At 45.1% G+C, this 24,207-nt stretch overlaps 1 protein-coding gene across 2 annotated transcripts in view; it reads right to left on the bottom strand.

Moving 5' to 3' along the window:
* ATF6B (activating transcription factor 6 beta) overlaps window positions 1–24,207 on the bottom strand; it is a 105,583-nt gene that overhangs the window by 46,466 nt on the left and 34,910 nt on the right. For both annotated transcript variants that reach the window (XM_082263704.1, XM_082263705.1), the window contains exons 6-7: window positions 14,737–14,869; window positions 14,357–14,524 (exon numbers count right to left, since the gene is read on the bottom strand). In XM_082263704.1, the coding sequence (XP_082119830.1) occupies window positions 14,357–14,524; window positions 14,737–14,869 (301 nt within the window). The remainder of the gene's footprint in view (window positions 1–14,356; window positions 14,525–14,736; window positions 14,870–24,207) is intronic.

The following is a 24,207-nucleotide window of genomic DNA, read 5'->3' as shown; positions in this document are numbered from 1 at the left end:
GCCTATAAATATACAAAGAGTGGCCACACAATGTGTAAAAACTTAAAATATGAAGCAATAAATTAAGTGCACAAAATATATTAAATAAAATATTCTTGTGAACAGATGAAGTGAAGCTGCAAATTAACCACTTAAGCCCCGGAAGATTTTACCCCCTTCCTGACCAGGCCCTATTTTGCGATTCGGCACTGCGTGACTTTAACGGACAATTGTGCGGTCGTGCGACGCTGTACCTAAACGAAATGCGACGTCCTTTTTTTCCTCACAAACAGAGCTTTCTTTTGGCGGTATTTGATCACCTGTGCGATTTTTTGATCATGCGCTATAAAGAAAAAAAGAGCGTAAATTGTGAAAAAATAACAATATTTTTCAAATTTTTTTTATATGAAATAAAAAAAAAATTTAAAAATCTAAATTTTTTAACATTTTTGGCCAATTTGTTTTCTGCTACCTATGTTTGGTAAAAAAAAAAAATCACAATAAGCGTATTTTGATTGGTTTGGGCAAAAGTTATTGCGTTTACTAACTACGGGAAAGATTTTTGTTGTTTTTTTTTTTTTAACGATTAATGTTGGCAATCTGCGATTTTTTTTTGCGGGACTGCGACATTGCGGCGGACAGATCGGACCCTTGACTGACATTTTTGACACTTTTGGGGGTACCAGTGACATTACTACAGTAATCAGTGCTATACATATGCACTGTTACTGTAAAAATGACACTGGCAGGGAAGGGGTTAACTTTATTGGAGAGGGAGGGGTTAAGTGTGTCCCTAGGGGTGTGTTTCTAACTGTGCAGGGATGTGGCTGTGTGTGTGTAACAGCACAGATCAACGGTCCTACATAGAAGGACTGTTTGATCTCTGCTGTTACACAAGGGAGAATGACAGGCGGCTGTGTTTACATTAGCCGCCTGCCTTTCTCCCTCTGTAACTGACGATCGCGATTGACAGGTGGACATCGGGTTCGCCCGTCACTCGCGCGGAGGTGTCCGTGAACGAGCGGGGGGCGGGAGCGCTCCTCCGGCGGCGCGCACTCGCCCCCTATTGGATCACAGGCTAGTGACGTACCGGTGACCGCTGCAGTATATGTATTTGCGGCGGTCGGCAAGTGGTTAAAAAGAACTTTCCCAGTGCAGCAAAAAATTTTTATATTTATAGAAACGTGGCTTTTGAAGTGGTGTCTTGACATATAAAATTGGTGATTTTTATTATTGTGAGATCCAAAGATAGTGTCATGCAGAAAGAGCAAACAAATCCAAAATCAGGTGCAATGGCCTCTCACCTCACATTACACCAGTAAAGGCGTTTTAAATAATAAGCTGTTGGTTCATCGATCCAGGCAATGGATTCCTCCTTTTCTCCCTTGGGATTGGATATAGGGGGGTTGCACCTCACTGGCTACTCTTTAATGGTATGGACTTTGCTTGTAAAAACAGATCACTGTTCAATATCCCAGTTGGCTCAAAGAAATAAGATAGGGGCTCCCATGGTGAAGTATATCGCATTTATTATAACAAAAAACATGTAGAAACTTACATTCAAGCAGAGTACATTCAGCAGCCGCACACAGCGGTGTATTGCGGGGACTTCCGGTTTACGGAGGTAACCGGAAGTGACGTCACCTGGTTCCTCCCGACGCGTTGCGTCACTAAATCACGTGACTTTCTCAAGGGGTGTTTTTTGCCGCTTATTGATGTTAGAGGGTTTTTACAGCTGAAAAACGCCACTCAAAACCCACTCGTTTTTGGGTTTTTTTACAGCCAGAAAATGCCCCTGCCAAAAACTGCTGATAACAGCCTTTGTGTTCATGAACACATAGGATGACATGCTGGGGAGTTTACTGGCTGTAGAAAAAAACGCCTGACGCCAAAAACAGCCGCTGTAAAAACGTCCCATGTGCTTGAGGACTTATTCATGCTTTTCTCCTTAGTGAGTCATTGAACTGGGATGAGTATACAGGACAGAAAATACAACCTCATTGGCTGCTTGTTCCTGAGATTCATTAAAGCCCAGATGAACCTTTAATTTAAATCAGCCCAATACGTTCCAGGTGCATCAAAACAAAAGCTGGGCTAAGATTAAGAGTCGGTTCACACTAAGGCAACACGACTCCTTACTACTTCGGGGGCGACTTGTGCATTACATTGCACCACGACTTCGGAGCGACTTGCAGGGACTTCACATAATGGAAGTCTATGCAAGTCGCTCCGAGGTCGCCCCGAAGTAGTACAGGACCCTTTTTCTAAGTCGGAGCGACTTGTGTCGCTCCTATTAGAACAGGTCCTGTAGCGGTCAATGGACCGGGAGGGAGCGCGACTTGTCAGGCTGACAAGTCGCGCTAGTGTGGACCGGCTCTTACAGTACGTTTTCTTTTCAAAGTATCTGCAGCCTTAAAGGGGTTGGAAAGTCAGAAGGTTTTAAATCCTAATGCATTCTATGCACTAAGATAACAAAAAACTTCTATGTACAGCAGCCCCCCTAATACTTACCTGAGCCCCATCTCATTCCAGCGATGTGCATGAGTGCCTCGGCCTCCCTCCTGATTGGCTGAGACACAGCAGCGGTGCCATTGGCTCCCACTGCTGTCAAAGTCAGTTAGCCAATGAGGATAGAGAGGGGACAGGGTCCAACCATGGCTCCATGTCTGAATCGACACACAGAGCTGCGGCTTGGGTGCCCCTATAGCAAGCTGCTTGCTGTGGGGGCATTCAGCAGATGGGAGGGGCCAGGAGAGCTGGGGACCAGAAAAGAGAATCCAGGCTGCTCTGTGCAAAACCACTTCACAAAGCAGGTATGACATGCTTGTTATTTTTTTAAAGAAGGAGAATTTAGCATCACTTTAACCGGTTGCCGACCGCCGCAAGTACATATACTGCGGCGGTCAGCCCCGGCCAGGCAAAGTGACGTATGGGTAAGTCACTAGCCTGTCACTGGCTTGTGAGCCAATAGCGGGTGAGCGCGCGCCCGCAGAGGCGCGCGCCAGCCCCGGCTCGTTCCCTAAGAGGTCAGTGCGTGTGACCGGCGGACATCGGTCACTCGCGATCGAGCGCCGTGAAGGGAGAAAGGCAGGCGGCTAATGTAAACAAAGCCGCCTGTGATTCTCCCCTGTGTAAAAATGGAGATCACACGGTTCTACTATGTAGGACCGTTGATCTCTGTTCTTACACCAGTAGCCATGTCCAATGACAGTTAGAAACACTCCCCTAGGGACATACTTTGCCCATCCTTCCCCAATAAAGTTAACCCCTTCCCTGCCAGTGTCATTTTTACAGTAACAGTGCATATTTATAGCACTGATTACTGCAGTAATGTCACTGGTACCCCCAAAAGTGTCAAAAATGTCAGTCAAAAGTCCGATCTGTCTGCCGAAATGTCGCAGTCCCGCAAAAAAAAAAAAAAATTGCAGATCGCCGCCATTACTCGCTAAAAAAAAAAAACAACAAAAATGACAAAAATCTTTCCCTTTGTTAGTAAACGCAACAACTTTTGCGCAAACCAATCAAAATACGCTTATTGTGATTTTTTTTTACCAAGCATAAGTAGCAGAAAACAAATTAGCCAAAAACGTTAAAAAAATTTTGATTTTTATATTTTTTGGGGGGGGAATTTCATATAAAAAAAATGTGAAAAATATTGTTATTTTTGCTAAATTTTCGCTCTTTTTTGTTTATAGCGCATGATCAAAAAAAAAAAAAAATCGCACAGGTGATCAAATACCACCAAAAGAAAGCTCTGTTTGTGGGGAAAAAAGGACGTCAAATTCGTTTAGGTACAGCATCGCACGACCGTGCAATTGTCCGTTAAAGTCACGCAGTGCCGAATCGCAAAATACCCCCTGGTCAGGAATGGGGGTAAAATCTTCCGGGGCTTAAGTGGTTAATAATAAAACATTTTTCCCCAGCTATCATGCTGCAGAGTAGGATTCTTGCATTCTGTGTGAAAGCAGTGGTCTCTCTGCAGAGAATTGACACGTTCCCCTGATGGGTCAGGCCTATGACCCTGCAATCAGCAAAACTCATGCTCCCTGCTGATTAAAGATCTCTAGCTCTGACTCAGGGGCTGTGTAAGACCTCTTCAGAGAGATCACTGCTTTCACATAATATACAAGGGTCCAACTTAGCAGTATGCAGGCAGGGGACAGGCTTTTTTTGGTATGCCTTTTCTTTTTGCTATACCTGGAATGTTTTTTACTGATTTCAACTGAAATGGACTTTAATAAGTGAAGCAATGGCAAAGATGAAAGACATGGAGCCTGTACTTTTAAAAACAATCTGACATTGGCAGCTCTCATAATGCGATCCTAGCAGAGGTGTTTTTAATGAAATTATAAACTGGTGTTGAAAACTGCAGAAAACTCAAAGAAGGAGAAATATTGCAGATAATAAACCCGTGTTTCTCAACCATTTTCCAGTAAAGGCACCCTTTAAAATGATGAAAGATCAAATCTTGAGGCACCCAATTCTAAAACGTAAAAACGAAACTAATAGTTGTACATAATGCAGCAACATCCACACATATAGGACACCCAACATTAGAGCAAATATATTTAAAGCAAACACACTTTTGCATACTGGTACGGACTAGCATTCAAGCATTTCTTCATCAGTTTCTCTCCCCCGCGCAGCGAACGTGACCACAGTGGTAATAGAGGGGTTGGGGGGGTCAAACAAGAATTATGTGCAGATGCTCGATGTCCTCCTTATTAAAGAGGTTTTAAACTCATACACACTTTTTTTTTTTTTGTTCGATCTGAAAGAGAAACACATAATGAGGTAGTATGCATCGCATACTAGCTCATTATGCAATACTTATCTTAGAACGAGCCCCCGCCGTGCTGTCCGCTCACCTCTATGACGGGCGACATGTCCAGTCGCCCGTCTTCCGGGATTGCGGCATCCGGCCATCTGATTGGCCGGAGCCACGGTGACGTCACTCCCGCGCACGCGCGCGGGAGCCGATGGTCACGGAACAGGACTCTGAAGGAATGGCACCAGCGGCCGTTCCTTCAGAGTGCATGCGCCAGTGACGTCACTGGCTGCATGTAAGGTAAATATCTCCTAAACGGTACATGTTTAGGAGTTATTTACAGTACCTCTAGGTAAGACTTATCATAGGCTTACCTATAGGTAAAAGTGTCAGAGGAGGGTTTACTTCCTCTTTAACTAATGACACAAGCCGTGGTTATGGGGCACTGGTGGTTGGCCTGCACAGTGTCCAAGGTTGTAATGGTGCACACTGAAAACGTGTGGCTTTGGGTAACAAAAGAGCAGCAGTATATATCTCTCCTGCACTCACTTGTGGTGCCTGGGAATATGTGTGTATCTCTCAAAGGTCCTGCTACCCTCACAGGACTTGTGGGCATCCTTACAAGCACTGAAAACAAAAAAAAAAATCATGCCCCGACCTAGTGCATTACCAACATAACCATTTTTATTGAATGATAAAAAGTAATCTACTAACAAACTCTTAGCAAGCATAGGCATGTAAGATGGTGCCGATGAGACCATCTCAAGACCCACAGTACTCAGTGGTGTGGGAAACCCTCGTAGCATCCAAAGGCGAATGTGTTTCGAGGGTTGAGCCCTTTTCCTCTGACCCAAAACTCGGGCACATGCATGGCGCCAATGCCATGTGGGTCCCGCTTATAATGCTAGGCAGGGACAGCAAAGGGAGGTAAACCTTCCAATGGCATCGCAGCTTCCTGGACAGAAGTACCCCAATTGCAAGTCCACATAAATCAAGCATAAGCATCTAGCACAATAAAAGTTTAATAAAGAACCACAGGGTAGCAGCAGACCACAAGTCGGCAAAAGGTGTCTTCCACCTAAATCAATGTAGCAAAACATAAAGATATCCAAAGAGAAAAAGTGACCGCACTCAAAAGGTAGATAAACTTGAAGTGTTTATTCCCAATCGTAGAAAACAACGGTGCATCGAACAGACATGGACACGGTTAACGTGTTTCACGACTCTATGGGTCGGTTAACCGTGTCCATGTCTGTTCGATGCACCGTTGTTTTCTACGATTGGGAATAAACACTTCAAGTTTATCTACCGTGGAGTGCGGTCACTTTTTCTCTTTGGATATCTGATCACTGGATGGCGGATCCGACCAGCACCTGGGTGCTTTTGCCTCGCCTTGAGCGGCTTTTCCTGTGTTAACAAAACATAAAACATGGGGTCTGGTGCCCCCAGTGGTGGACCCCCATCCCTAATATATATCCATAAAAACATGAGTATGTCCTGGGACTTTAAGTGAGGTGCAGCACCCCCAAAAACCATTATATACATGGTTCACAATTTATTTTAAATAAATACCAATCTCATTACATTACATCATAGAGTGCAAATAGTTAGATATCACGCTGATTTGTAGTAATTCCAGAACAGTAAATATATATATATATATATATATACACATATATATGTTTAGAATAACCAGATATGTATAGATGAAAGATTGCATCTTGAAAACTCGCTCACATTTTGTGAGTCAACGCTCACTTCCCCAGGAGTAAATGCAAATAATGCAATTAAATCAGCTAAAGTTGGATGCACATGGTAATAATTTCAATAAGTGACCGCCAGAAACGTCTTGCCAGGGAGCTGTGGAAGTTGGACCTGGGAGGACCCAAGGGGGCAAAAAGAGGTGGATGCAGCAATTTTAAGCATTTTGCTAAGGCACCTCTAAAGAACTCAGATTGCACCCTGCTTAAAAATGCTGAAATAGACATTATTCTCTTCAGCATACCCTACGCAACTTTCTCAAAACATAAAGAAATCTAAATGGCAACAGTGACACCTGGTGGTCATTGTGAAAATGAGACGAAATATGAAATTAAAGAGGTAGTATAGTCATTTTTGTGACTTTTACCTACAGGAAAGTATATAATAAGGCTTACCTGTAGGTACAATTAATATCTCCTAAACCTGCACAGTTTAGGAGATATTTGCCCTGCATGCAGCCGCTGACGCTAGCAGCGCATGCGTTCTGAAGGTCCAGCGGACCTTCAGAGTTCCATGCCGGGCACTTGCCGGAAAATAACTCCCGCGCGCATGCGCGGGAGTGACGTCATCGCGGCTCCGGCCACTCAACGCCGGAGCCGCCGAAACCCGGAAGAGATGCCGAAAGAGCATGTCAGCTCCCACAGCGGTGTCCGGGGGTCCGTGTCGGGGCTTCGTTTTAAGGTAAGTATTTCATAATGAGCTAGTATACGATGCATACTAGCTCATTATGCCTTTGTCCTGCAGGGTTTGTTTTTTTTTTTGTTCAGTATAAAACCGCTTTAAATAGCTAAAGGCCTGCACATACAGTGTATTTAAAAAGTCTACACACCCGTTAAAATGTCAGGTTTCTGTGATGTAAAAAAAAATGAGACAAAAATAAATAATTTCACTACTTTTTCCACCTATAACGTGACCTATAAACTGTGAAATTCAATTAAAAAACAAACTGAAATCTTTTGGGGGGGGAAATAAGAAATAATTAATATTTAGAATTCTTATTATTGTTACTATCAAATATTTAGAAAAAATAAAAACACATTTAAATTGAAGTGATTGTAAAGTTTATTACAGTATATACTCGAGTATAAGCCGACTTTTTCAGCATGTTTTTTTATGCTCAAAAAGCCCCCCTCGGCTTATACTCGAGTCACAGACTCACTTACCTTTTAAAAATGGCGCCGCCCAGCGCCAACACGTCACCGCGCATGCACAGTCTGCCCGGGAATAGCCGAACGTTTACGGGCTTTCCCGAGCATCAGCTGTGCATGCGCGGTGACGTGTTGGCTCCGGGCAGCGCCATTTTGAAAAATGTAAGGCGCCTCACCGACAGGTAAGTGAGACTCCTCCGCAGCCCCTGCATTTCCTCATGCAGTGCTGCGGGCATGGTACAGGACATTTTCCTGTACCATGCCCGCAGCACTGCATCTCCTGCACCATCACCTGTGCCATGCCTGTACCATCTCCTGTGCCATGCCTGTACCATCTCCTTTACCATCACCTGTGCCATGCCCGTACAATCACCTGTGCCATGCCCATACCATCTCCTGTGCCATGCCCATACCATCTCCTGTGCCATGCCCATACCATCTCCTGTGCCATGCCCATACCATCTCCTGTGCCATGTCCGTACCATCTCCTGGGCCATGCCCGTACCATCTCCTGTGCCATGCCCATACTATCTCCTGTGCCATGCCCGTACCATCTCCTGTGCCATGCCGGTACCATCATCTGTGCCATGCCGGTACCATCACCTGTGCCATGCCTGTACCATCACCTGTGCCATGCCTGTACCATCCCCTGTGCCATGCCTGTACCATCACCTGTGCCATGCCCGTACCATCACCTGTGCCATGCCTGTACCATCTCCTGTACCATGCCTGTACCATCTCCTGTACCATGACTGAACTATCTCCTGTACCATGACCGCAGCCCCTGTTTTGTGGCTTCAGAGGCAAGATGCAGCAAGGGAGCACATATGGTAAACATATGGGGATGGGGAGGTGCCCTTTACAGAAACACTGTCACCTAAGTTAAAGAAAAAGGAATTGGATTTTTAAGGCCACAAAAAGGAGGGATGATTACAATTGTATAAAAAATATAATTTTATTAGGATTGAAGAAAAAGATAAAAAGTCGTATACATAAGACATGACAATACAAATTAAAATATATACCTGGTTGGAATAATAATAAATGCACAGAGTCAAGATACTGTAGTGTAGGTCTTCAAAGCCAACGCATTTCACCACAAGCTTCTTAAGGGCTATACAGACCTTACATTACTTGTCTGATCAACTGTACACGCAAGGAAGCGGGGAGTCGGGAGTGACTGTGTGGAGACATCTCGTCAGCTAAGTTTTCAGTGTTGGGAATATTCCTAAAATACTCTCTGCTGGGTTTGGAGTCACCACGGCAGTTATAGAGTGTATGCTCGGTTGGGTGACCTTGGGTCTTTCACTGCAGTCACTCCCGTTTGCCTGTGTACAGCTCTGAAAGAGGAACTTGTCCCATAGACGCTAAAGTGAGAAAATCGTGTTTGCCAGTTTGGTTTTGTCCTTTCCTATTGGTTCCAGTACCTGAGGACTAATTTTTATAATCAATACGAATAGTCACTCTATTATATGGTCTCGGCGCCTGCCTCGGAGGGGATTTTTCCTTGCATGTACAGTTGATCAGACAAGTAATGTAAGGTCTGTATAGCCCTGAAGAAGCTTGTGGCGAAACGCGTTGGCTTTGAAGACTTGCGCTACAGTATCTGGATTCTGTTCATTTATGAATATTCCAACCAGGAATATCTTTTAACTTGTATTGTCATGTCTTATGTATAGGACTTTTTATCTTTATCTTTGACCTAATAAAAACTGTATTTTTAAAATAAGGTAAAATCCTTTTCTTTTGGGTTCATTAACGGACGCAGTCCTCTGATGCATATCAGTAGGGTTATACCGCCCCCTACAGCAGTAGGACACTAGGCAGAAAGAATTTCTGGCTATGCCTATGGGCAGTCCCTGGGGGTATACCCTCTCTCTTCCTGCATAGGATGTCAGTTTTGTATCAAAGTAGTGTCAGAGAAAAACACACCAACCCACTAAAAAAAAAAAATAAAGGGCCGGGTACTGCGTCCGTCAATAAACCTAAGAGAAAAAGATTTTACAGTAAGTCAAAAATCCAGTTTTCTCTATCGTTCATTGACAGAAGCAGTTCTCTGATGCATATCAGTAGGGACATCCCAAAGCAGTACCCAAATAAGGGGTGGGAACAGCAGAACAAGAAAACCCCAAGGTCAACATGGCCAACCAGGCAACATAGGACTCATCAGAACAACAAGATGAGATCCACCTGAAAACCAAACAGAAACACCCTCAAGGAAGGCCAAGGGGCCCTCTAAACAGCAGCCTGCAAAGCTTTGAGGCCAAAGGAAGCATCTGCAGATGCCGACACATCCACCTTATAAAATTTTCTAAATGTGTGAACAGACGACCAGGTCGCCGCCTTGCACACCTGAAGCACAGATGCCTGATGGCGAAAAGCCCAGGAAGCACCAAGCGCCCGAGTAGAATGCACCTTGACAGGGAAAGGTAGAACCTGACCTTTAATGGAATAAGCCTGCACCACTGTCTGTCTGATCCATCTGGAAATAGTCGCAGCAGATGCAGGCAGCCCTATCCTTGGGCCATCCGTGAGCACAGTCACACTTGCGAAAAGGCTCAGTAGACGCCAAATACACCTTAATCGCCCGAACAACATCCAGGGTATGCAGAGCAAATTCCTTAGGATGTGTAGACTTAGGACACACAGAAGGTAACACAATGTCCTCATTTAAGTGAAAACTGGAAACCACCTTCGGCAGGAAGGACGGATCCGGCCAAAGTACCACCTTATCCCTGTGAACCACCAGGTAGGGAGAACGACAGGACAATGCCGCCAGTTCCGACACCCTGCACGCAGAAGTGATAGCCACCAAGAAGGTCCCCTTCTGAGACAGGGTAAGCAGGGGAATCTCCCGAATACTCTCAAAGGGAGGCTTCTGGAGAACTGACAGCACCAAATTAAGGTCCCAAGGTGGTAGCAGGGGTCGCACCGGAGGATCCAAGCGTCGCACCCCCTGGATGAAGTTACGCACCAGGGAATGGGTTGCCAATGACCTCTGAAAGAAAATATCCAAGGCCGAGACCTGACCCTTGATAGTACTCCCTGTTGAAGAAAAGCCAAGATCCGAGCCCCCTTGGTGATTGACATAAGCCACAGCCATGGCATTGTCAAATTGAATGCGCACTGGACAACCTTCCAGACAGTCGGTCCAGTGCGCCAGGCAAAGCCGGATCGCTCTCAGCTCCAGGACATTGATCGGCAATCAAGATTCCTCCAGGGACCAGACTCCCTGAGCCGAGTCCTGATTGAGGACTCCCCCCCCCCCCCCCACCCGGACAGACTCGCATCCATGGTGACAATTGTCCAGTATATAGGGAGAAGGATTTCCCCGACTGAAGCATCAGAGACGAAAGCCACCAGACCAGGGACTCCCTGGTCCTATGACTTAGCCGAATCCAAAAGTCCAGAGAATTCGGGTGTTTGTCCCACTTGAGAAGAATTTCCCTTTGAATAACCCTCGTGTGGAACTGAGTGAATGGGACCGCCTCGAAGGAGGACACCATCAGTCCCAGCACTCCGAAGCAGGTCCGAAGGGACGACCGGTCGTTGGACATCAATAGCTGAACCGCTGAATGGAGCTTCTGGAGTATTTCTGGAGGAAGAAACACCCTGGCTGAGGACGAGTCCAGAGTCAGGTCCAGATAGACCAGTCTCATGGAAGGGGTCAGAGATGACTTCTGAAGATTCACGATCCACCTGAACTCCTCCAGAGTTCTCATGGTGACCCCAAGTTTTCCGTCAGTAATGCGGGAGGCTCCACACGGAGAATCAGATCGTCCAGGTAACCCAGGACCAATATCCCCCGCTGCCATAACAGCGCCAGGACCGGGGCCAACACCTTTGTGAAGACTCGGGGAGCAGAGGCGAGACCAAAGGGTAACGCCCCAAACTGATAGTGATCTTCTCCCACGGCAAAACCATTGGTGAGTGGCACAGATTTGAATGTGACGATAGGCATCCTTGACGTCTATTGAAGCCAGGAAATCTCCCTGATATAGGGAGGCCACCACCGTGCGAATAGTTTCCATCTTGAACTTTTGAGCGCGCACAAACACATTCAGTGCCTTTAGGTCCAGGATCGGACACACCTTGCCCTCCTTCTTGGGAACCGTGAACAGGTTGGGATAAAACCCCTGAAAGCGTTCCGCATGCGGAACCGACACTATCACTCCTTGCTGTAGCAGGTCCTGCACAGCCCCATAGAGCGCTCGCAAGCGATGCGGGGATAGGCGGACATTGGAAGGGAAAAACCTGACCGGAGGAACGGATCGAAACCCGATCTTGTATCTGAACCGCACATCCTCCCGGACCCATTTGTCTGGGATCCGGGCCAGCCACAAGTCTGAGAACCGGCAAAGGCGTCCCCCACCCCAGTCACGGGTGAGGGCACACCTTCAGGCTGAGGGGGCCTTGTCCGCAGGCCTGGCAGAACCGGATTTCTGTTTCCCAGACCAGGGACGCTTGGAACCACCCGAGGGAGCCTTGAAGGGCTTTGCCTTATCAGCTGCCCCCAAGGAACGAAAATGCTTTCTGTGAGCCGAAAAAGGACGGACCCCGTCTACGCCGAGGGTCCCTACCCTTGGAAGCCTGCGGAAGAAATGTACTCTTACCCCCCGAAAGACCTTTAATAATGTCATCCAGGGTAGCCCCACACAGACGGTCCCCCTGGGAGTTCCGTCAAGGCCTTCTTAGAAGCCAGATCCGCAGACCAATACTTCATCAGGCTAGAGGCTCCTCCCACAAAAAAAACCTCCAGGTACACCCACCAGCCTTCACAGCAAAAGTATATACTGCAAAATGGCCGAGGACGGGTGTACCAAGATGGCTGCCACCATAGAAACAGACAAGGCTACAGGAAAATGGCAGCCCCGCGTGGGAACGTGGCAACCAGGACCCATAGGGGGGCCCCCTGCCAGCCCATCTAACACCATCCAGCTGCCTGGCCTCCCTGCGGGGAAACACACTAGGCCTCCCTGCGGGGAAACACACTAAACTTCTGATTTTTTACGCTTCTTTCTACGCCAGGAAAACTTTGCTTGCCAACTGGAAGAAGTCTGACCCTCCTACCGTGTCCCAATGGCGGAAGGTGGTGGACGCGGTTCTTCCGCTATATAGACTAACCTATATGTCCAGAAAGTGCCCCGCTAAGTTTGATAAGATATGGGGACCTTGGCTGGGTCGCTAGACCTCTTCCCTACTCCTTGCCAGTGGCGTGACTTCGCCCTCCTCACCTTCGCCCCACTCTTTCTCTGGCCCCCCCTCTTCCCCTCCCTTCTCTCTCTCCCCCCCTCCCTCCTCTTCTCCTTTTTCTCACCCTTTCCCCGGATCCCTCTGCAATGTCTTTTTCAGGTCTTCTGAGTGTCGCCCCCTTCGCTGCTTCCTCCCCCCCCCCCCTCCATTTTTTACTGCTACCTCAGTCTCAGCACTGTGACATGTGAAGTATGCACTGTTGTTGTATTTATACTTTGCTACAATTCAATATGTTGCTTAATAGCCCTTTGTGATTATGTAATCCCCAAGTTTGTGTTCTGTTTATGATTGGATGTACCTTGTTCTGTATGTCCTTTGTTTTGCACATAAATAAAAACTTTTCTGTTAAAACACCATCCAGCTAGAGCGCGCACAAACACATTCACTGCTTTGCTGTAGCAGGTCCTGCACAGCCCCATAGAGCGCTCGCAAGCGATCCGGGGATAGGCGGACATTGGAAGGGAAAAACCTGATCGGAGGAACGGATCGAAACTCGATCTTGGCGACCCCGCTCGGGAATGTGGCAACCAGGACCCATAGGAGGACCCCCCTGCCAGTCCATCCAGGCAATAACCCCCAGATCCAAAAAAACAGAGGGGCGGGATGGCAGCTGTCAGAGGACTCAGAGAAAATAATTTTACAGTAAGTTCTTACAAAAATTATATTTTCTCTTACGTCCTCTGACAGTCGCCGCCGATCCATATAAGCCTTCACTATTGGGACGTCCCAAAGCAGTGCAGGTGTGAGGGGTGATGCAAAAAAAGAAAAAAACAGAAAGAAAAACCGAGACACTAGGTCCCGGCTAGAAAAGCTAGCCTACTCCTACGCTAGACAGCATAAAACTGAGGACCAGTTGTGACTGGATCAGGGATAATGGCTGGGGACTGCCCCCTAGAGGTGTGTCTAAGTATAGAAAAGTTTTGTATTAACATTTCTATCTGCCTAGCTTACTCCTGCAGAGGGCACCATTACCCAATAGTGAAGGCTTATATGGATCGGCGGCGACTGTCAGAGGACGTAAGAGAAAATATTTTTTATACAATTGTAATCATCCCTCCTTTTGTGGCCTTAAAATTCCAATTCCTTTTTCTTTAACTTATGCAATTATAGATGATGGCCATTAGATCCCAGATATTTTTCTACAAGTATGCATGCTGTTTTACCTGTCAAAAGGATTTATAATTCTATCCAGAGAGTCTTGTTATACGCACACCTTTCTGGTCAGATCACAATGCTGCTTACTGGGTTACCGAAGGATGATTATTCTTTTGAGAGACTACAAGTTTTACCAGTCTGGCTGTGGGGTGTGGAAAATGTCTACAAATCACTACACAATAGGCTAGAAAATACGTTGGCAAGTAAAACAACTGTGCACTTAGATGTGCCTGGGGTTTTGCTCTTATAAATGAGGTGCAAGAAGCTGACATCTAAAAAGGGAAGAGCATACCTGTGAGAGTTGGTTTTGCTGGAGGGGAGCTGGTCACCGGGTGCAGGATGATGGCGTGGGATGCAGAGCTTGAGGCAGGGGCTGGTTTAGTGCCTGGAGCAGGTCTGGGTTGTAATGCTGGTTTCTTAGACAGGAAACTGGTGGATTTAGGTAGACATCCGGCTGAAGCTGAGATTTGAACAACAGATTATTATGGTCAAAAGAACCTTCATGTAAGCTGCACAAACATCTACTAATCTATATATAATGCATCTCTTCCTCCTGAACACTACATACGTTGCTAAGACGTATAGGTTAGTTTTAGTTGCTGGAGATAAATAGGCTTGATCAGAGCACATTCTCATTCCCAGTAGTACAACAACAAACAGACAGACCCTCACCTGTGGCTGGGGACACGGGGAGAAGAGTTATTTGTAATGTGCCGCAGGCGGTGGTAGGTGCCTCCAAGGTCGGACATGAAGGTGATGGTGGCAGCTCTACTTTTACAGAGGTCCCGGCCCCTCCTAAGGATGGCTGTGTAACAGAGACAAGCAACAGCGTTAACAATGAGTAAGTGTTCAATATCAGGAAAGCAGAAGATAGGAGACCACAGGACACTAGACAGGTATGAATGCATATATTCTATTAAACCGTAACTTCACTTTTGTTGAGAAAAAAAACATTTCCCTCTGGGTGATCTCTGTACATTGCAGGGATTTTAACATACAAATTATAATTCATCACAGAAAAAACTGAGTGTTTTCCTTAGAATTTCAGTAGTGCAAGGATGGTGTTACCCTCCTGTCATACAGTGCAAATAAGCAAAAAGTGCATAAATTGCATGAATAAATAACATAAAACAAAACAAATTAGAGTCCTTCAAAAGGTCCTTTGTTCAGTGCCAGAGCAATACACAGTCTTTTGATGAAGGATCTTTCGGTGTCAGTTATAGGAACCACCATAGAAAGTCACCACCACCAGTATAAAATAGATTTATTAAACCAAAATAATCACACTCACTTATTTACAAACTGGTAAAAGCAATGCTCAAAATAGACTGGATAGGGGTCTGACAGCCTGAATGTACGATCCGCGGCTCGCGCTGCATACACAGAACTCCAGAAGCTCCTCTCCCGTCTTACATTCAATCTTTAGTGGACGCCGTATAGCCACGCCCGACGCGTTTCGTCATTTCCGACTTCGTCCCGGGGGCATGGCTATACAGCACGGCCATCCAACTATATATTTTGAGCATTGCTTTTACCAGTTTGTAAACAAGTGAGTGTGATATTTTGGTTTAATAAATCTATTTTATAAACGTTATCACGCTATGGAGGTGCTTTTTGTTTTTGTCTTCCACACATTGTGAATGAGAGGAGGAGGTGTGCAGCAGCATCAGATACCAGGAATAAGCTTTGATATATTCATGCTGTATTGGCCTATTCCATGAGAGTGGTTAGGCATGGTTTTCTGGTGAGTCTGCATTTTGGCTAATTCTCCCAGCACTGGTGGTGGTGACTTTTTATGGTGGTTCCTATAACTGACACCGAAAGATCCTTCATCAAAAGACTGTGTATTGCTCTGGCACTGAACAAAGGACCTTTTGAAGGACTCTAATTTGTTTTGTTTTTTATGCATGCAATTTATGCACTTTTTGCTTATTTGCACTGTATGATAGAAGGGTAACACCATCCTTGCGCTACTGAAATTCTAAGGAAAACACTCCGTTTTTTCTGTGATGAATTTTAATTTGTATATTCTTGCCTTTTTGAAGTAGCAGCATTATTACACTAGGTAAATAGTCCTTGAGCGCAGAGGATCACATCAACATATACATATTTATCGGTTGTTTTGTGGTATTACTATATAGGGATTTTAACAACCTTTGTTGCAGATTTCTACCATTTGTTATTCTGAAGAAATCCCTGTTTGTTCCTTTGTGCTGAGTGGGTCTAATGGGAGTGGTTTCATAATGATCTAACACCTGTGGCAGCTGCAGGGCTGTAATGAGTAAATCTGCTGGGCCTGCATAACTTTAGACATGTTCCTATTGGGAGTATCTTAACAAACATGACAGGGGATGCCAGAAATCAGACTTGTATCTGAGGCAGACTTCTGGGAAAATTGGTGAGCCAATCACACAAGCAGGAAATTATGTTTCTGGGGTGTGGTCAGTATACATTCTGTGTACAGAACAGCTTCAGGTAGCCATATTGCATTACATTTTCAGAAAATGACAGCGGCTTCAGATTGAAAAGGAAAGGTAATTTTTAAAAACATTCAACCACAATATGATTTGCGTCACAATTGTGTATGCTATATTGTTTTTTCTTTATTTGCTATTTTTTTCCCTACGAAAGTGGAGTTACCCTTTAAATATATGATGAGTTCTTCCAAGCACATTTACACATGTTTTCTATGCGCTCTCTTTAAACTCCCATGTAATTTAATGACAAACATCTGCAATTAAAATGATTCTAAACCTTAACACTTTGGCGCTTGCGCTTCCCGGGCCTTTAAGGGCTTTTAGATGCCGGGAGGCGGGGCAGGGTCTATGATCATGTGACCGCTGTGAGCTTTCCGTTAGCTGCCAGTAAATGTGCCGGGTGCACGCAGGGCACGCGCTCTTGACACGGCTGTGTTGGCAATGTAGTATGCCAAGGTCCACATGCCAAGAGGCTGCATATTTGTGTGCCGCAGGTACCAAGAGGATACGATTTTGTACCTTAGTGCATTCTCTGCAATAAAGTGGTTGTAAAGGCTCAAGGTTTTTACCTTCATCAATTCTATGCATGAAGGTTAAAAAAACCTCCTCTGTGCAGCAACCCCCCAAGCCCTCCCTAATACTTATCTGAGCCCGATTTTCCTCTAACGCTGTGCACAAGAGCCACGGCTCTCAGGGGACACTCCCTCTTAATTGGCTGAGACAGCAGCGGGAGGCAATGGCCAGTGAGCCAATGAGGAGCGAGAGGGGGCGCGGCCAAGTCACAGCTCTCTGCTCTGCCCCCTCCTTGCTCACTGGAGCACTGGGCTGTGGAGGGGACGGGAGCGGCCGGCTCAGGGTCTCAGCGGCTCACTGAGAGACTGAGCCAGGTGTCGGTCCAGGGATCGAGGTGGATACCGACTCCGTGTTTGTGATGACACAGAGCCTAGATGGATTCTGTAACCTCATGGGGGAACAGGAGTGCAAAAAGAACTGCACTCCTGTGATCCATAGGAGAAGTACAGCCAAACAAGCTTTGGCTGTACTTCTCCTTCAAGGTAAAAAAAAAAAAACCTTCTGCCTTTACAAACAACTTTACAGTCCAGGTCCAAAAAGTGTAAAGTGCATCTATTAAAGCAGCACTAAAAGCAACGTTTTTTTTCCCATTTTGGATAGAGTAAGGGAGGGTTATAACCTCTGTCAGATTTTTTCTGCCATCTGTGAACCATTTCGGAGATTTCCCTTCACTTCCTCTTCCATAACCAAACAGTGAGAGGAAATCCCTGAAAATTAATGGAATGTCTTAATTCTAGTCCACCAGAACTAGTGCCCCCATTGGAAGATTTCCACTCCATCACTTTTCTGGGACAACCCAAAAATTGGGATTTTCTTTAATTTCACTTTTAGTGATAATGTTAAACAGGACAAATAGAGAGGCCGAATCTCCCTAATGGAAGCACAGAAAGCAATAAAAACCTGACATAGGTTCTAATCCATCTTCATTCTATCAAAAAATAAAAACGTTTGGCCATTGGTTATACGGTACTTTAAGATGTGCGACTATAAAAGGTGAATTAAACATTTTCACTGTATAAGAGACTACTTCCCATCACATTATGCATTGCTTTGGCCGCAATAGCTAGTAGAAGATTAATGGCATAGTGAGCAAGTTAAAGTGATTGTAAAGGATTACCTTGTAAAACAACCTATTCAGTTTAACCACTTGCCGACCGCTCACTCGAGCTCTACTGCGGCAAAGTGGTTAGTTCCCGTCCAGCGACGTAGACTTACGTCGCTGGACTCCTCCCCTTGTGGGCGGCGCTCGCGCGCCGCCGGAGGCTCGCTCCCGCTGTATTCAGTCACAGCGGGAGTCAGGCCAGGGGAGGAGCGGCGGCGATCGCCGCTGCTCTTCCCCGATCGTCGGGGAATCGTGTTTGGAGATCCGCCCGCTTGTGTAAACAAAGCGGGCGGATCTCCCAAGTGACAGACAGTGACAGATTGCAGGGATCAGAATAGCTGAACCTGCGATCTATCCCTGTGTCACTCAGTCACCTCCCCCCACACACGTTAGTAAGCACCAGGCATACATTAACCCCTTGATCACCGATACAAATTAACCCTTTCCCTGCCAGTGTCATTTTTACAGTAACAGTGCATATTTATAGCACTGATTACTGTAGTAATGTCACTGGTATCCCCAAAAGTGTCAAAAATGTCAGTCAAGGGTCCGATCTGTCCGCCGCAATGTCGCAGTCCCGCAAAAAAAAAAAAAAAAAAAAAAAAAAAAAAAATCGCAGATCGCCGCCAAAAAATACCAAAAATGACAGAAATCTTTCCCTTAGTTAGTAAACGCAATAACTTTTGCGCAAACCAATCAAAATACGCTTATTGTGATTTTTTTTTCACCAAACATAGGTAGCAGAAAACAAATTGGCCAAAAATTAAAAAAAAAATTTCATTTTTACATTTTTTGGGGGGGAATTTCATATAAAAAAAATTTGAAAAATATTGTTATTTTTTCAAAACTTACGCTTTTTTTTGTTTATAGCGCAAAAAGTAAAAATCGCACAGGTGATCAAATACCACCAAAAGAAAGCTCTGTTTGTGGGAAAAAAAGGACGTAAATTTTGTTTGGGTACGGCGTTGCACGACCGCGCAATTGTCAGTTAAAGTCTCACAGTGCCGAACTGCAAAAAGTGGCCTGGACGTAAGACAGCAAAATCCTCCGGTGGTAAAGTGGTTAAAATAGAAAAAAAAAAGGAAAAACATTTTGTATAGATTAAAAAAAAAAAAAATTATAAATACATTTTTTTCCTTTTTTATAATGAATCACATTCATCTGTTCTCAGCTGCATAAGTGCTGGGGGAAGGAGGAGAAGTAGCAATACACGGAGCTTCCTAGTGAATGGCTGTGCAGTGGGGGCATGTCAGGACAAGTCGATTGATCTTTGGAGGAGAGTACATGGAGTTCCCAGCATAGCGAGATAACTGATCATGCTGTGCTTTCCTGCTTAAGTGGGGTACACACTAGTAGAAAATCTGCCGAAAATTCCCGTCCGAGGTAAAATCGTACGATTTTCGGCTAGTGTGTACACAACTTTCAGCAGCCGATGCCGATATTTTCAACGGAAAAAAACGGAGGGACAAACACCAAAATTTTTATTGTCTGTCCCCCAGACGACCAATTTTCGTTTAACGTATGCAGTACGTCTGTGAAAAATACGGATACGAAAGACCGCGCATGATCTGAAGTTGCTGACGACCCGGAAGTCTAGGAACAAATGTCCCAAAAAAAAAAAAAAAAAAATTGGACGAGAAATTTCTTGAACATTTATACACTGTAAACTAAAAATGGTTATGAACGCTGAGCAAGAGAGAGAAAAATCTGAGGATATTTTGTCCGATTTCCGTCAAGTGTGTACAAGCCTTTAGTGTGGACAATTTTAATAGGAAAGCAGAGGAACTGACAGGAACACCGGGGATTTCACAAAAAGGAAGCAATATCAGCACAGGTGGAAGCAACGCTATTGCAGAGCGGCAATTCCAAATTTTATCGCTAAATGGATGCAGAGAGTGCCACTGGAGGCACCCTAAAATGTGAATGTATTGCATTTTAATTTGTTATTGAAGTTTTAAATAAAGAGCATTGCACAATGAAGATTTTATTATCATTTTTTTGAGAGAACTTCATATTGGATTGCGATTCCCCCTGAATGGGGTCCCGGCTACCACTTGTGGAGTTTCCTTCCAGCTAGAGGGATACTACAAGCACAATAGGTCCTAGTGGCCTGAGTGCATTTGGTGAGTGGCCAATTTTGAACTAGGTGGCGGAATAAGTTACACCAAGCACAGAGGTATTATCACTCGGGAAAAATCGTTTTGAATGGAACTTATGAACTACCTACCACTTGTCTAAAAATTTTTAAAGAGACATTTTACACTAAATCACTTTTCAAAAGTAGCACTTAGTTGTGCATGAAGCAATTGTTGCACTTTCATTTGAGATCACTTGTATACTTATGTACTTTATAGTTATAATATTCTAGCACTAATATTTTGTGAATATTTACATTTTGCCCTTTATTTCAGGAAGATCTAAATGCACTTTATATTTATATTTATAATATCCAAGCACAATCTTCTTGAGAATAATTTCATATGAATTGCACTTTTTAGTTTAAATTAATAAAGCACAATATTTGCTATCAATTACTTCATATTTAATATTCTGACTGTGTGCATATCGGTAGTAGCGCCTCACTTATTACCCTTATATATCAGGAATATGAAGTGTTGTGGTAACAAACGCTTTAATATTATAAGAAGAGTAGGGAGTATTTATAATACTGTTTGATGATACAGTAATTTGGTGCTGGCAGCTAGGATTTTTCTTTAAAGGTATAGCGCAGCGTTTTCACTAATAATGAAAAGTAATTATAATAAGCCAGTACTAGAATACAAGGTCACTTGTGACTGTGAACCACAAACAATTGTATGTGTTTAAAACTAAAGAAAAGGTTAGTTTGACACGGGAGCAGATCAAGATCCGGGTGTATTATTAACCACTTTAATACAGGGCACTTCCCTCCCTTCCCGCCCAGGCCAATTTTCCCCTTTTAGCGCTGTTGCATTTTGAATGACAATTGTGCGGTCATGCAACACTGTACCTACACCAAATTTATGTCATTTTCCCCCCACAAATAAAGCTTTCTTTTGGTGGTATTTGATCACCTCTGGGGTTTTTCCTTTTTGCTAAACAAATAAAAAAAGACCGAAAAGTTTGAAAAAAAAAAAAAAAAGTTTTTTTGTTTATGTTATACAATTTTGTAAATAAATACGTTTTTTCCTGCACTGATGAGCACTGATGAGACTGCACTGACAGGCACTGATGAGGAGGCACTGATGGGGTGGCACTGATAGGCGGCACTGATAGGTAGCACTGATATGCAGCATTGGTGGGCACTGATAGGCGGCACTGCTGGGCACTGATAGGCGGCATTGGACACTGATAGGTGGCACTGACGGGCACTGATAGGTGGCACTGACGGGCACTGATAGGCGGCGCTGGTGGGCACTGATGGGCGGCACTGATGGGCACTAATGGGCACTGAGAGGCGGCACCGGTGGGCAATAATGGGCACTGGTGGGCGACACTAAAGGATGGCAATGATGGGCACTTGTGGGCAGCACTGATAGGGAGGGCACTGGTGGGCAGCACTGATGGGGAGGGCAATGGGGGGCTCCCTGAGCCCTGATTGCCATCCCTGGTGGCCATAGTGGGCATCCCTGGGGTCATAGTGGGCATCCCTGGGGTCATAGTGGGCATCCCTGGTGGATCTAGTGGCACCCCCCCCCGAGGGTCTGCACTGGTAATCAATGATCTGATTACCAGTGCCGACCCCCCCCCCCTGTCAGGGGAGCCACCGATCGGCGCTCCTTTACTCGTGCCTGTCAGGCACGAACTAAGGAGAGCCGATCAACGGCTGTTCCTATTTACTATATGACCAGCCGTGATTGATCACATGGTAAAGAGCCTCCGTCAGAGGCTCTTTACCGAGATCGGAGATGCAGGGTGTCAGACTGACACTTCGCATCACCGATCGCAGCTCTGCGCGCCCCCGGGGGGCGCCCAGAGCTGTATTATCCTGCCGCCGTCATATGACGTCCGGTCAGGATAACACAACCACATTCCCGCCGTCATTTGTCTATAGGGCGGGCGGGAAGTGGTTAAAATGCCTATTATACCTTTTGTGACCAGCATCAGTTTGCGTTTATTAACTTGATTACAACTCTAGGAATTTGGCTTTCTAAATGATTTTTGGGTTATGCTGTTTTTAAAAAATTCCTCTTACATTGAATTGTAAGACTATACTGTCTGCTTTCATTTTATAAAGAACTGCACAAACTGTTGGCTCTATATAAATCCTGGATAATAATACATTTATAGCCTATGTTTTTATTATAGGCTGATAGAGAGACACAAAAGAGACCATGTCATTAAACCAAACATCATATTTTTATATATAAATTTATAGTTACAGTAGTGATGTTTGCATCCTATTTCTCCCTGTTCAATTATTTAATTAATAGTTTGAGGCAGTAGAAAAAAAATTGCCAACTCTGGGTGTGTTGAACGACTCCCATCCACAATCTCTGTAAATGTAAACCAACAGCTGAGGCTGTGATCAGGAGAACGACTCCCAGCCACAATCTCTGTAAATGTAAACCAATAGCTGAGGCTGTGTTCAGGAGAACGACTCCCAGCCACAATCTCTGTAAATGTAAACCAAGAGCTGAGGCTGTGATCAGGAGAACGACTCCCAGCCACAATCTCTGTAAATGTAAACCAATAGCTGAGGCTGTGTGCAGGAGAACGACTCCCAGCCACAATCTCTGTAAATGTAAACCAATAGCTGATGCTGTGTGCAGGAGAATGACTCCCAGCCACAATCTCTGTAAATGTAAACCAATAGCTGAGGCTGTGATCAGGAGAACGACTCCCAGCCACAATCTCTGTAAATGTAAACCAATAGCTGAGGCTGTGTGCAGGAGAACGACTCCCAGCCACAATCTCTGTAAATGTAAACCAATAGCTGAGGCTGTGTGCAGGAGAACGACTCCCAGCCACAATCTCTGTAAATGTAAACCAATAGCTGAGGCTGTGTGATGGAGAACAACTCCCAGCCACAATCTCTGTAAATGTAAACCAATAGCTGAGGCTGTGTGCAGGAGAACGACTCCCAGCCACAATCTCTGTAAATGTAAACCAATAGCTGAGGCTGTGATCAGGAGAACGACTCCCAGACACAATCTCTGTAAATGTAGACCAATAGCTGAGGCTGTGTGCAGGAGAACGACTCTCAGCCACAATCTCTGTAAATGTAAACCAATAGCTGAGGCTGTGATCAGGAGAACGACTCCCAGCCACAATCTCTGTAAATGTAGACCAATAGCTGAGGCTGTGTGCAGGAGAATGACTCCCAGCCACAATCTCTGTAAACGTAAACCAACAGCTGAAGCTGAGATCAGGAGAACGACTCCCAGCCACAATCTCTGTAAACGTAAACCAACAGCTGAGGCTGTGATCAGGAGAACGACTCCCAGCCACAATCTCTGTAAATGTAAACCAAGAGCTGAGGCTGTGATCAGGAGAACGACTCCCAGCCACAATCTCTGTAAACGTAAACCAACAGCTGAGGCTGTGATCAGGAGAACGACTCCCAGCCACAATCTCTGTAAATGTAAACCAATAGCTGAGGCTGTGTGCAGGAGAACGACTCCCAGCCACAATCTCTGTAAATATAATCCAATAGCTGAGGCTGTGTGCAGGAGAACGACTCCCAGCCACAATCTCTGTAAATGTAAACCAATAGCTGAGGCTGTGTGCAGGAGAACGACTCCCAGCCACAATCTCTGTAAATGTAAACCAATAGCTGAGGCTGTGATCAGAACGACTCCCAGACACAATCTCTGTAAATGTAGACCAATAGCTGAGGCTGTGTGCAGGAGAACGACTCCCAGCCACAATCTCTGTAAATGTAAACCAATAGCTGAGGCTGTGATCAGGAGAACGACTCCCAGCCACAATCTCTGTAAATGTAGACCAATAGCTGAGGCTGTGTGCAGGAGAACGACTCCCAGCCACAATCTCTGTAAATGTAAACCAATA

Source organism: Pelophylax lessonae (assembly GCF_965119305.1).
Source record: "Pelophylax lessonae genome assembly, chromosome: 7".
NCBI lineage: Eukaryota > Metazoa > Chordata > Amphibia > Anura > Ranidae > Pelophylax > Pelophylax lessonae.
Note: the sequence above shows the minus strand (reverse complement) of the source record. Positions and strands in the feature narration are given on the sequence as shown.